Source organism: Seriola lalandi, unplaced genomic scaffold (assembly GCF_002814215.2).
Source record: "Seriola lalandi dorsalis isolate HSWRI2012SDOR001 ecotype SW California unplaced genomic scaffold, Sedor1 jcf7180002052504, whole genome shotgun sequence".
NCBI classification, from domain to species: domain Eukaryota; kingdom Metazoa; phylum Chordata; class Actinopteri; order Carangiformes; family Carangidae; genus Seriola; species Seriola lalandi.
In genome coordinates, this window is record NW_019523057.1 from 697,933 (window position 1) to 710,904 (window position 12,972).

Sequence of the window (12,972 nt, forward strand, 5' to 3'; positions counted from 1 at the left end):
GGGGGCTGTTGTTGAAGACGGTGCACGAAAGCAAAACCATTTGCTTGCAATTAGCATCGTCCGTATCAGGTGTGAGAGCGTCACGGTAAATAAAACGCTGGCCAGCATTACAGCCGATGCTTTTACATAAGGAGACTCATTTCACAGTCAAAGTAAGCAAACGCCTTTGCCTACACCCTGCTCTAACCTCCACCCAAAAAAAGGAAGAAGAAAAAAGGAGACATTTGCATATCACAGACAAAGACAGCAGTTAACGCCAGTGACGGGCAAGAAGGCCTAATGGCTTGGCGACAACACATGCCAAGCCTGAATATGACTGTCTGATGTTGGCTTCATATCAGTGACAAAACAAGGTCTAGGAGATAGTCCCAAACACTGGCCCAAGCAACATGAAAAACCTTCTCACACTCGCCTAGGCCATATTCAAATACATGTCAGAGGCCTTGTCCTCCTAATGGATCGCCTGGATTGAACAGCAGAGAGGATGGAGATGGGCTGGTGGGGGCACCTTGAGGGATAGCATGGTTCCAACCTTCAATTACATCCCCCTCCTCCTCCCTCTGCTCCACCCCTGCCCCCCAGCCTCTCTGCCGCTGCCAAACCCTTGGAGGAGCAAAAGAAGGAGGAGGAGAAGGAGAAGAGGGGCTCTGAGGCTTTGGACTCAGCCAGTGATGGGGGGACTGAAACACATCTGCGCCACCGAACGGCCCAAGCCATTTCCATGGTGAATTAACGGCCGTATAATGCATCTGATAATATCAATCTGGAGGATAAGACATTGAAAAGGGAACGGGGATGGGGATGGGGGTGGGCCGCATGTTAAAACCTCAGGCTGTTTCAACAAGGGTTTTTCATCAAGCACAAGCAAGACAGGGCTTTCAATTACACAGAAGACACAGCCCCAAGTTTTCATGAAGACTATTTACACTTGAGTGGACAAAATACATTGCTTGACATTATTTATGATCTACAGGGGTGGCTGTGATCGTTAAAATCAGTCAAGTGTCCAGATGTAGCTGTAACTATAGAGTGGGAAGAAGGCATCAGCTGCTAGATTGGATTGCCCTTGGCCTCAGGGTTACACAGCAAAGCCAGCAAATGCTGAACCACGCTGGGTTGGCTCCTTAAAGACCCTGTCTACTTTGTCTGATTCAGTGAGGGAGAGGGAGAGGGAGAGAGTTAGTTGTATACGCAGCGAGGGTCTTGTGGGGGAAACCCTGGCAGACTGGTGTTACTCTGTCAGGCCTGGCCAAAAGAGCAGCACTTCACTCTCCACACCAGACCATCTGCTCCAAGTGGAGGGGATACAATGGATCCTCAGACAGAGAGAAGGAGAGACAGAGAAAAAGAAAGCTCTTTTTCAGTAGGGCAAGGTGGGATTTGTTTGCTGTGAAAGCTGCGCACTTACACTTAGATTAATTTGTTTTTGCTTTTTCAATTAGGATTAACATCGCTTTCCTCTTATCATTGAAATTAAAAATAATTTTAAAACAAAGACGCCAAGGTTTTACCTCTCCAGCCATAAACGCAATATCACCTCCCTTCAGATGACAATTAAGAAGCTTCATATCTCCTGATGAGGCATTTTCATCTCCAATTCACTCACAGCTTGCAAATGTAATTGTGATTGGACTTAGGGGTGGCGCGCAAGGCTATTATTTTGTCATGATGGTGCACTCATACCAGCTGGCCCACTGTTTGCCTGCCACATCTGACAAGACATCATCATTCTCACAACACTTCCCCAAAGCCCAAAGTCATGAGAGGGAAATAGCTGCTGCACTCCCTAATTCCAGGTGTAAGGACAAGAAAATTTGGAGTCGGACTGAGAAAAAATGAGGAAATTGATAGCAGCCATCTGCTCCGCAACGCTGCCGAGAGCTGGTGAACTTGAACACACCTCGCAAAATGTCTGACAAGCTGTTTCTGACTTCAGAAGCTCGAGAAAAAAAAAAAAAAAAAAAAAAAAAAAAAAAAAAAAAAAAAAAAAAAAAAAAAAAAAAAAAAGCGACAGAAATATCAAAAATATCTACATCAATAAAAACAGCTATGAACAGAGAGAGAGAACAAATACAAATAAACTGATTCATAAATCTCATAGTAATTACAAGAGCAAATGTACAAAACAATATCTTGTAAATGCCAAACTTTGTTCCTAAACCTGTGGAATAAACTCTGAGAATCAAAAATAAAAGAAGAAAAAAAAAGAAAAGAAAAACAACACATGTGGACATGTTGTTCTTCCTATTCTTTCCATATAGGGGTGTACATCTGTTAATGCCCTGAATTTATAAATGTTACAATGAAAGCCACAGCATCTGGCATATGTGGTTATTGTTTGATTGTTTTCTACTTTCTCTCAGTCTCTGTATGTCTCTCTCTCCCTTTTCTCTTTTCATCCCTCCATCGGGAGCCCACAGAAGCAAAGGATTATGGATCTCTGGAAAGCGTTCACCCTTGGGTCAGAAGACAAGACAAGGCGAGGTAATGAAAGATAAACAGCTCGCTGCAAACACCTGTTAACGTCCGCTTCAAAGAAAAGACAGGGAGGAGGGGGGTTTGCAGGGAGGGAAAACAAAAAAAGAAGTATTTGGCTGCCAAGCAACAGCCGAAGGGCCCCCCGGGCTGTTGACAGATCTTTATGAAATGAAAAAAAGAGAAAAGAAACGACAATGATTGTGGGCTTTTTACAACAGCGATGGATGATAAGAGGAACACAAGAGAAAACACAAGCAATCATAAATATACATCTTTACTGAGTCCTCAGGCGAACCTTTTGTGACACGCACACACAAAAAGACACACACACACATGAAAAAGCCTAGGCTCTCAGGTGCACACAATAGTAAAAACAAGGGGATCCAAAGTGTTAAATATACATAGTCTCTTAACTAATGTGTCCACCACAGGTAAAAAGCTCTAGGATTATTTTCTTAAGCATGTAATGAATGTTAATGACTTGAAGACAAGGTTTTCTAAGGACAGCCGGTGTGACACGAATCAAACTTTCATAAGGGTTAAGGGTGTTGAATACTTAAGAACTAAAGAGGTATAGGGGAAACAGAGAAGGGACTGGATGTATCTGTTTAAGCTATTAGTCCGGAGCCCCCCAGGGATTCAATTGAGCCTCCCATAGGGGATAGGCTCTTTATCTGCAGGGCATGATTGGGGCATGCTGGGGTTAAACTATAAAGGAGGCTATATAACACCATTGTATGCCAAGTTTCAGGATGCTATCTGCCTCCTTGGCCTTTCCAGCCATTTTTTTTATTAAAGGAACTGGGGCAGTAAATGTCGTGGGGACCTAATCTTCCTGAGTAAGTGATGTGTGACGAGAGCTTTTAAAGCACTCAGGATTGAAGATGGAAGAAAAGGTGGTATGGTGCTGTGAGAAGGAAGAGGTATGAGTATAAAAATAAATACAACAATGCAGTAAATGGAGAAGAGAACAGCAGTGGGAGGAAAAGTGATTCATCAACAATTTCTCACTTTCTTAGGCTAGTTTCAAACAGGCTCAAAAAGATTTGATTTTTAACTCTATGTAGTTCAGATGAACCGGTCTCTGCAGGGAACTACCACCTGAAATCAGATTTTTTTCTGGCTTACACAGGCATGAGCTGGTCTGAACTGGACCAAGTAGGGTTAAAACATCTGCCACACACACACATTCACTTATTATTGCCTGTCAACCCCCTCAAAACGCACACTCTCTCACACACACGCACACCCCACCGCCATTCAGGTTATTTTAAAGGATACATTGCTGCCTGAGTAAGGTGAGATGTCAGCCATGTCCTGGAGATCACTGCACTCAGACTTGATGAGGGACAGGGAGAGACCCTCGGCTGTGCTGCCAGGGTGCGCTGGTGAACAAGAGCGATGGTGGTGCCCCAGGTGGTGACCTGATGCCATCTTGGTCCTCAGGCTGGTGGTCTCCCGGGACAGGTCCATGGAGTCTGGAGAGGAACGGTCCTTGCCCGTGTAGCTACCTGTGGGTGCACCGAGGGGACTCTGGAAAGGGTAGCCCATGAGAGGCAGCGGGAAGGGGTGTCTAAAGGATGGGGGGCTGAAGCCCATGGAGGCAGAGAGCGAGGAGGGGTGAAGAGCTGGGTGGTGGTGCCCGCCATGGGCTCCCACAGCCGAGGACTGGTGGTGGTGCTCGCTGGGTGTCTTCCTCACAACTAAGGGCAGGGCCTCGGTTTGGTCATTGGTGGCGCCTGGCATCCCGGGCATGCTGGCGAAGGAGTCTAGTGGATTGGGAATGATGACATCACCGAAGCACTGCAGCCTCTGGTTGGCAGTGTGGAAATTAGGGTTATCTCCATTGACAGCAGTGGGAAATCTTTCAGGAGGTATGGAAAGCGGGGGGAAGGCCTGTTGAGGTGTTGGGCGTGGAGGTTTGGCAAACACCTTAACCACTGTGTCCACCACCTGGGTCATGGCTGAATTGAGTTCCTGCTTCAGTGTTTCTGCCAGCTGTTTACCTTCAGCATGCATTGAGGAGCCTGGACCTCCCTGTCCTTTGCTCCGGCCGAGCCCCTCTCTTCTTGGCTTCTCTCCGTCAGCCAGCAGGGCCTGCTCCTGAAGCAATGCCCGTGCCCTGTCCAGGAAATGGCCCGGGTCCAGGTCAGACATCTCATTGTCAGAGCGCAAGTCATCTCCACCTCGGTCATCGCCACCTGTGTCAGACCTGGCTGGGCTGTCCTCTGACATGTTTCCTATGTCATTGTGGAGGTCATTGTGGAGGTCGTTGTGTTCTGAGTCGTCGGTTGAATCATAGATCTGAAAGAACTTCTCCTGCAGCTGGCGGAGCTGTTTCTGCATGTCCTCCAGCTGCAGCTTCAGTTGCCGTCGCTCCTCCTGCTTCTGCTCCTTCCTCTGGCACACCAGCTGGGTGAAGCTCTGCTGTTGCTGCTGAGGCAGACGCTGCTTACGCTTGTTCTCTCGGCTGCTGCTACTACTGCTGCACACCTCGCCTCCCCGTGGGCTGCTGGGGGCCTGCTGCTGAGACTGAGGAGGTGGGCAGTCTAGCTCCATGTCCCGATCTCCATCCATCTCGTGGTCACGTTCGTGACGGGAAGCAGCAGGTACCACCACACTGGGTGAGTGGCTCATACCACGTATAATGTTCTCTACACGGGCTCGCTTGGCACGCAGGTGTTCATCATTGAGCCGTTCGATGTCAAAGGTAGCCAGGCCAGGAGGACGACCAAATGGTGACAAGCACTCTTGAGGCGTGCTGTCCTGGGAGGAGTTACTGCAGGCGTCCTCCTGGGGAGCATCTGAGCTTGCATTGGAGAGCCCTGATCCAGGGAAGCCTGATTCCCCTCTATCACCCCTGTCTCCTCTTTCTCCCCTCTCGGGTCCTCCTCCATTTTTAGCCATGTTATTCTTGAGAAGCTGAGAGATAATGGTGGTGCCAGGAAAGGGCATCATGGTGTCCTCGTATGAGTTGGCCCTCTTCAGAAGCTTTCGGAGTACATTGGACTTGGACTCACTGTCGCTGGCTGTAACAACGCCAGGCCCGCCATGTGGCTGCACAACAGAGCACTCCATGGAGTCGGTGTCTGATCCGTGGTGAGAGTGGGAGCTCAGAGAGTTCATGGCACTGAAAATGGCTGCTTTGGCCCGGGCAATGTTATCAGTGGTTGCTGTTGTGGCTGCTGCTGTGGAGGAGGCTGTGCTGCCTACGGTCCTCTTAACACCAATGTCCACACGTCTTCGTTTGGTCTGTCTGTTCAGGAGGGAGTCGCTGTCATGGTCCGGCATCACGGGCTGCTGCTATTGGGCCATATCCCACAAACCCAGTCCTTTTGGATCAAAGCCTCTGAGTACCTGTGGGCAAAAATTCACAGATGCGTGACTCACAAAAGTGAAAACTCACTCACTCACTCACTCACTCACTCACTCACTCACTCACTCACTCACTCATTGTCCTTGACCACTTCAATTTCAAACCTAAATCTACATTAAAAGCTTGAAAGTTTTTGATAGACTGAGACAATCAAAATCCATCAGCCTCTACAGAACCGCATTAGCCGACATGAGTTTTGTCTCAAGTCAGCAGTCAATCACTCTTATTATGTTTCTACACGGACAGGGACATCCATGATTACATGACATTTAGGCAGTAAGAACCAATGACGTGGGGGTGAAGGGAAACAGGGGAGATGTGGTCAGAATTAGGCCTGGGCTTGACATTCCAGGGCAAAGTCCTACATTTTATCCTGTCCCCTGTTACACGCTGCGCGACACTGAACCAGTTCCCACGGAACACAAAGCTGCATAAAATTATGATAATTACTTAAGTACTTGTCCTCATTTCCATGTTTGTGTGGTGTGAGCCAACATAGGAGCTATTAACTCACAAAATGAAAAAAAAAAAAAAAATAGGGTAAAGATAATCTAAAAAAAAAATATTCTACACAAGGGGAGGAAATGCACATTGCACATGTCGTGACATACCCTTTACTAAATCCTGTTCACTAAGTGAGCTATCATTTGGTCGGTTCAACAAAATGTTGTAATTTTAAACCGTGTTTACACACATTTTGTAATTTTAAAACGCGAGTCCTGTGTTCACATTAATCAATATGGCCATCATATCTTAAGCAATGAGGAGAGTGACACAAAAAAAGAGACGCAAAATAGGCCTATTGATTTTGGTGCCAGCGTGAGCTCACTTCTGTGTTTTTTGTTTGTCTTTTCATCTGGCAAGGGCAGTTAATTCTGCTCAAATGAATAGGTCACACGGGTCAACTCTGGCAAGGAGCAACTTAAAGCGCTCTTACAAAAACCCTAATGCCCCTCTGAAAGCAAAACGTTTTGTCAGTACAGGCCTGCATCAATAATGCTACGTAAGCAGCGCTGGCAGTGTCTTAGTCAGAGACATATCAGACGCATCCAATCTCAAATGTAGTGATATTATCAGAAACTATTGAATCTGTATGCCTATCTTAAACAAATTTAAATATATCTGAGGTTAGTAAATTTATAAATTTGACAATGTTTTTTTTTAACAGCATAAAAGTGGCAAAAGTGGTGCAACAATTTACATTTTTCTTTTTTACACTCTTCAGGAAAACACCAGCCCTTTTTAAGACTCACAGACACTCGGTCAAAAATAATAAAATATATATTTTTTAAAAACAAATACAACGCAAAACTTTGCTTAAATTTTAAAGGTTGTATTTATACTCAAATGTTGCTCTGATTCAAGTTGACTTTTAGATAGAACTGCAACGTAGCTATAAAAATTTTTAATTTTAAATGCAAAAATGTGACATGACTGATTCGGATCTATTTTGAAGATATTATATGATATTCTAAGAGAAGACATTTATTTTATAGGCTCGGTCTCAGTTTGGGGGGAAACAGCAGGGAGAATTCAACTGAACAACATTCTCCATAAGTGATTATTTGCTTGCTCTAACTGAAAGAAATTGTACCGTCTAAGCATTATCACTACATGTACGTAGTCTTTTTTTTTTTTTTTTTAATAAATAAAAAGGCTTTCTTGTCTTTCTTGTCACCGAGTCTCACCACACACATCCACACTGTACACACACACACACACAGGCGCGTACACACAACTTTGCTGTTGGCTTTGTTAGAAACTGAAGTGTGATGCACCACACAAGTGACAGGGACTGGCAGGTTTGTCACTCTGACAGAAAACATTTTGTAAATTCACATTTTGTAGAATGACAATTAAAAACTCCCAAATTTGCTGTTGGATTAAATGTTTTTCCTACTGAAGTAACACCAGGACTCTTAAATAAAACCCTCTGATAAATGGCTTTGGCCCAAGTCTTGACAGCCATATCCAGCAGTTCAGACAGGAGGTGATACAGCTCCAAGGAAAAAGTAAAAACAAACCTTGACTTGATTGCCTCAGGATCTTAACAATGAGCTTGAAATAGTCTCCAGCACCTGTCTTTTCCAACCGCGCACCTGTCTCCTATTGCCCATGCGCACTCTCACTCTCTCTCTCTCTCCCCTAAAAGAAAAACCTTTCAACAATTTAAGCAACTATGAACTACACACATGATCACCAAGCTATAGATCTCCACTCCAAGCCTTACACCTCATCACTTTCACCCATCTCTTCCTCTTATTTCAAACCTTTCACCAAGTATTCAGCTGATAAGAAACAAACAGTAAAAAAAATGAATGAATTAATAAATAAACAAACATGAAACTTTTCCTGACTCACACAGTTGCTGTAACAACATTTTCACAATAAGACAGTCTAGTAAAAGTGAGTGTAACTGACTGTTTGTACATCTGGTTGCCAGTGGACAGACTTAAGATATCAAAACCTAAGAGAGACAGATTTGCGTGCACAACAACACACCGGCAGCGTTTTATCACAGTTCTCCAAAAGTAGTGCCGCAGAAGACACTCACTGTATTCACAAAACAGGACAGGATCTGACGACATCTGTCAGAGCAAAAGGATTTTTGCGTAAATAAAAATAAATTAAAAAAAAGCCAGGTGTGAGGTGATGGCAAACTCGCGGTTTCCAACGCTCACACGAGAGAGCAAATACAAGTAAATACAAGTTGAAATGCCAACTCGTGTTTTAAATCACGTTTCTCGTTGTAAAAGAGAAAGAAAGAACACACACACATATACACATATACACACACACACACACGTTTCCCCAAAAACTTACTTCACAAAGTTGCAAATCAACTTGATCTCCGCTTTGATGAGGAAGGCTGGGCTACAACCGTCCGCAAATCATCCTCGCCAAAACACACGGGCTACTGCTCACGCAACTCTCAGCACAGACCAAGACGAAGAGGACGAAACTGATCAAATAATGTCGCATAGATACGATTAGCTGTTGATCACCAGAGTAATTCTCCCCGTTAATGATGTTTGATTTGTTTGTTGTTGTTTATTCTTCTTTCTTTTTTCTTTTTTTTTTTGTCCGCCCACCGTGAGCAGGCGAGGCAGAACAAGAACAAGAGAGGGAGGTATCCGAGGACAAGGTTACTTACCCTTTAGATGAAGAGGGGGACAACCTGAACTCCTACGGCATAAAAAAAAAAAAAAATAGAGAATATACGCAGAGCTCGGCGGGTCGCTGGATGCTGGGATATAACAGTTTCTCAGAGAAGGGAGAGCTGGAGTAAAGTCAGCGACGCGAGCGAAAGGAACAAAACGGGAAAAATATAGAAGATGAAAAGAGCTCTTGCGCGTCGGTCTCTCCCTCTATCCTCTGCTGTGACTGAGAGAGCGAGAGACATAGAGAGAGTGCGAGACACAGAGAGAGAGAGAGATGGAGAGAGAGAGAGTGTGTGTGTGTGTGCGTCTCCGAGGCGCACTGGATGCAGAGCACTGGATGCTGGAGCGCTCCTCCGCCACTAAGATTCACTTTAAGACGCGGCTGAAGGAAACAGGAAGACGTACGCGTCATGAGCGGCGTGATGTAACTGTCGCAACCTACCAATAAGAGGCGTCCGTCCGGTCCGGAGAACAACGCACTGAACTTGACCAGAGAATGGGGACTTGAGCATTGCAACTAAAGAGAGAGAGAGAGAGAGAGAGAGAGAGATAGAGAGGAAAAAAAGGAAATACCACTCTTACTAATCTCTTTCTTCTCAAATCACCGACTGCGCGAGTAAGAATCGATACGCACTTTGACATTACACCATCACAATCAGCAATAAAACACATAGACTGCATATTATTACTTTACTTATTCTTACATTCAAGTCTTAAATTGTAAAGTTTCTATAATAAATGTTAAAGTGTCACACACCTTTGAAAAGAAGTCAGAATAAGAATAATCACGGTGATGACTGCTAAGAAAATTCAAGAAACAAGTGGATTTGTAGATGTTTGGTCACCTGTGACATTATATCCCTGTTGTGGATTTATTCGTTATATTAAAGGGTGGAAAAAAAGAAACGTGCTTTTTAAGTTGAATGAAACATGAAATGATTTGTTAAGACAGGCAGTTTAGCGCCGCTTTAATGCAAATGTTTCCAGACATCTTCCAGTCTTTCCTTGTGGCAGTGAAATTACAAATTAACAGTCTATTTTACAACTCAAGCTGCTTCTCGACGCTTGTGTTAATGCATGTTTCGATTATGTTTTATGGGAGTCCATTAAAATGTATGAACATTCATTCAAGCCCAGTCATTTTTAATGATTACCAACTTTGTAATTTGATCCTTTTATATCTAAATTTTACTAACTCAGAGCGCACTTGTTTTTTCAAACATCAGTAGCAATTATTTTTTCTGTGCAAAGATAACTGGTACACATTTAGACTTTTCTCAAGGGGCCTAACAGTGGTGGGTCACTTGGGTATTGGAGGTTGAATTGTGGTATGTAGGGATATTTTCCGTGCAGTTTTCTCATTGGTTGCAGCAAAGTCTGATTTATGAACAAGTTAAGCAGCACAGAGGCTCTCAGCTTTGCTTTGGAGTTCAGATTATCCAGAGAGCTAAACGTCTCTTTGTGAAATGCTCAGTTAAGAGCCCAATATCATCATGAAACGTCTGTCACTGGGATCTGCAACCTGCTGCCACTAACATATCCCCGTGCGTAAAGACTGCACTGTCATCAGAGATGATGGAAGTGAAAACTGATAGTAAATGAACACACACACAAATAAAATTTAAAAAAATCCACGTTTATCTTTAAAAATCCAAAGATTTTTGTGGAATTATTAGATTTTCCTGCCTTTGGAAACTTCTCCACCTGTGACGCTGAAACCCTGCCGGACACTGACATCTGATCCTTTCCACATATAAACCTGTTCGACGCTTCTGATTTATGAAATGATGACGGCTGCTCGCCCTCATCCCTCCTGCGTCTGGACAAATTAGACACTTGTAATTACACTGCAGTTTTTACGCTCTGCAAACATTTCAGCCTTCCACCTTTACAACAGGTGTATAGACAATTTGTTTAGTAATATTGTAAGGAAATAATTGAATTTTTTTCGTGCCACTGAAATTAATCTTTGCGCTGGAGAATTATTTTTCCATCGGGTGTAACCATATTTTTGGATAATCGAGGTCACGTTCATCTATATTTCCACTCAGCCTGCGTTCAAGAGAAAAGGTTCAACTGGGATTAAGCGCATGCAAAACATTACTTATAAATATGCTTCATAAAAACATTTATTATTATTACTATTATTATTGTTGTTATCAGTGAATGGAGTTTCGTTTATTCGTGTGGATCAGTTTAGTGAATCCAGTTGAGAAAAAGTTTTTCATGCTGTGGAAATCAGATGGGTGTGTTTTTGCGTTTTTTTCCCCCCTCCAGCTATTCACTTTGGATTCATCTGTTACTCACAGAATCTTCTTTTTTTATGCTCTACGCAAACAGGATCCTAAAGCACTTAGCGAGAAATCTTATTTTCCATATGCCCCTCTGTCAGGTGCCAAAAAGGAAAAGGCGAGTCTCTTTTCCATGTCGCAAGCAAGTGTTTTTTAGGACGAACGAATTGCAACGAAGTCAGCAAAGTTTAGTGTCTAGAGTGTCTTTTCCAAAGCAGGTGTCCCGGCCCCTTGCTCCCCCTCGCTGGCCTGTGGCTGATTTGGCCTCGGCTCCCCAGGGTGCCGTCGGTGCGCACACAGGCTGGAAAAACAGGCCGGGACATTAAAGAAACGCGTGTTTGGAAAAGGAAGACTCGGGTGAGGTGTAAAGGAAACGTGCTGGTTAACACTGGCTGCTCTTATCGCGGCCCATTCCAGGTGGATCAACGCATGTATTTATTTCAACCCCCCCCCCCCGTCTCTCTTTTGGGTAGAGTGCGACACACCTCGATGCCCAAGACTGATAACGCGCGCTGGCACTGCGCGCCGATGGCTGAATTTATTGACATATTTATTAGAGTTGGGCCCAAATGCAAAAGGAGGGAGGCAGTGAAAACAATATTTCTCCCAGAAGTGTTATAAAGGTACGTTTTTAATCACATTCTGACCACAAGTAAGCACGCGCTGATGATGGCATGTGGAGTGGAGAAGGGCCGGTGCTTGGCCTATTTTTCCTCAGAATTAATTTGGATCAGGGGCGGTTCATCTGTGTTTCTATTATTTTTATTATTATTATTATTATTATTATTATTATTATTATTATTATTATTATTATTAATAATAATAATAATCATATTAATATTATTATTATTACAGCATTAGAAGGTTGTTGTCTACGTCTCGTTTTAGGTGCAAAGTGAAAGCAGAAATCAACAAACAGAATCCGAGCTGAGTTTTCCTGAATTTAAGTTGCTTGAATTATTATTGAAAGAATGACTATTACCTCTTGAGCAGCAGCGGTTATAAAAATGGCCTTAATCAGATAATGACTTGATGAGCTCCTACAACAGCTCCATTTCTTTTCACAGACAGTTTTTAAGAGAATTGAGAGAGAGAGAGACAGAGAGAGACACACAGAGAGAGAGAGAGAGACAGAGAGAGAGAGAGAGCTATTTGCGAAAACACAAGCAGAGAGAGATGGTAGCGCTAAAAGCTGTTTTGTTCCGGAGAGGTCTCCGGGTCCCTGAATAAAAAGGTTTAGGAGACAGGACGGAGGAGAGGAGAGGGGAGGAGAGGAGGATGCAGGATTTGCCCGAGTGTAATAAGTGAGTAGGCGTCTGACTCTCATATCCTCTAAGTCCTTGTTGGGCCCCGTGTGCAGGACTTGATGTATTCAGCTTTCAACCGTGACAAAGATGAGGATGCTGCAGAAAAATATGCACTTGTTTCTGTTGTCAAGGCAAAACCCATTTCAGAAAAGGAGCCTGTGTGTGTCTGTGACCTGAACATGAAATAAGACGTACTGGAGTAAAATAACAGCAATTTGCATGGATGTGATTATTAGTGATATTATACTTCTTGGTTGCCAGGGCTGTGATAGCTGGCACAGCGATGCCCCCGATGACCCACATCCCTCTTTCTAGGCTACAAGTAGTGGTGATTATGGAGGGGATCGTGTGTGTCCGTG

The 12,972-nt window shown here is 43.9% G+C and overlaps 1 protein-coding gene across 4 annotated transcripts in view; it reads right to left on the bottom strand.

Moving 5' to 3' along the window:
* Positions 1–10,212, bottom strand: part of LOC111650594 (prospero homeobox protein 1) — a 16,269-nt gene extending 6,057 nt beyond the window's left edge. Inside the window, exons 1-2 of one of the 4 annotated variants that reach the window (XM_087172386.1) lie at positions 9,458–10,212; positions 3,760–5,835 (exon numbers count right to left, since the gene is read on the bottom strand). In XM_087172386.1, coding sequence (XP_087028512.1) covers positions 3,760–5,769 — 2,010 coding nt within the window. In that variant the 5' untranslated portion in view covers positions 5,770–5,835; positions 9,458–10,212. Of the gene's footprint in view, positions 1–3,759; positions 5,836–7,878; positions 8,653–8,677 lie in introns of those variants that run through there. The other 3 variants (XM_087172384.1, XM_087172385.1, XM_023400505.2) reach the window with 3 other exon arrangements.
* Positions 10,213–12,972: the final 2,760 nt, after the last annotated feature.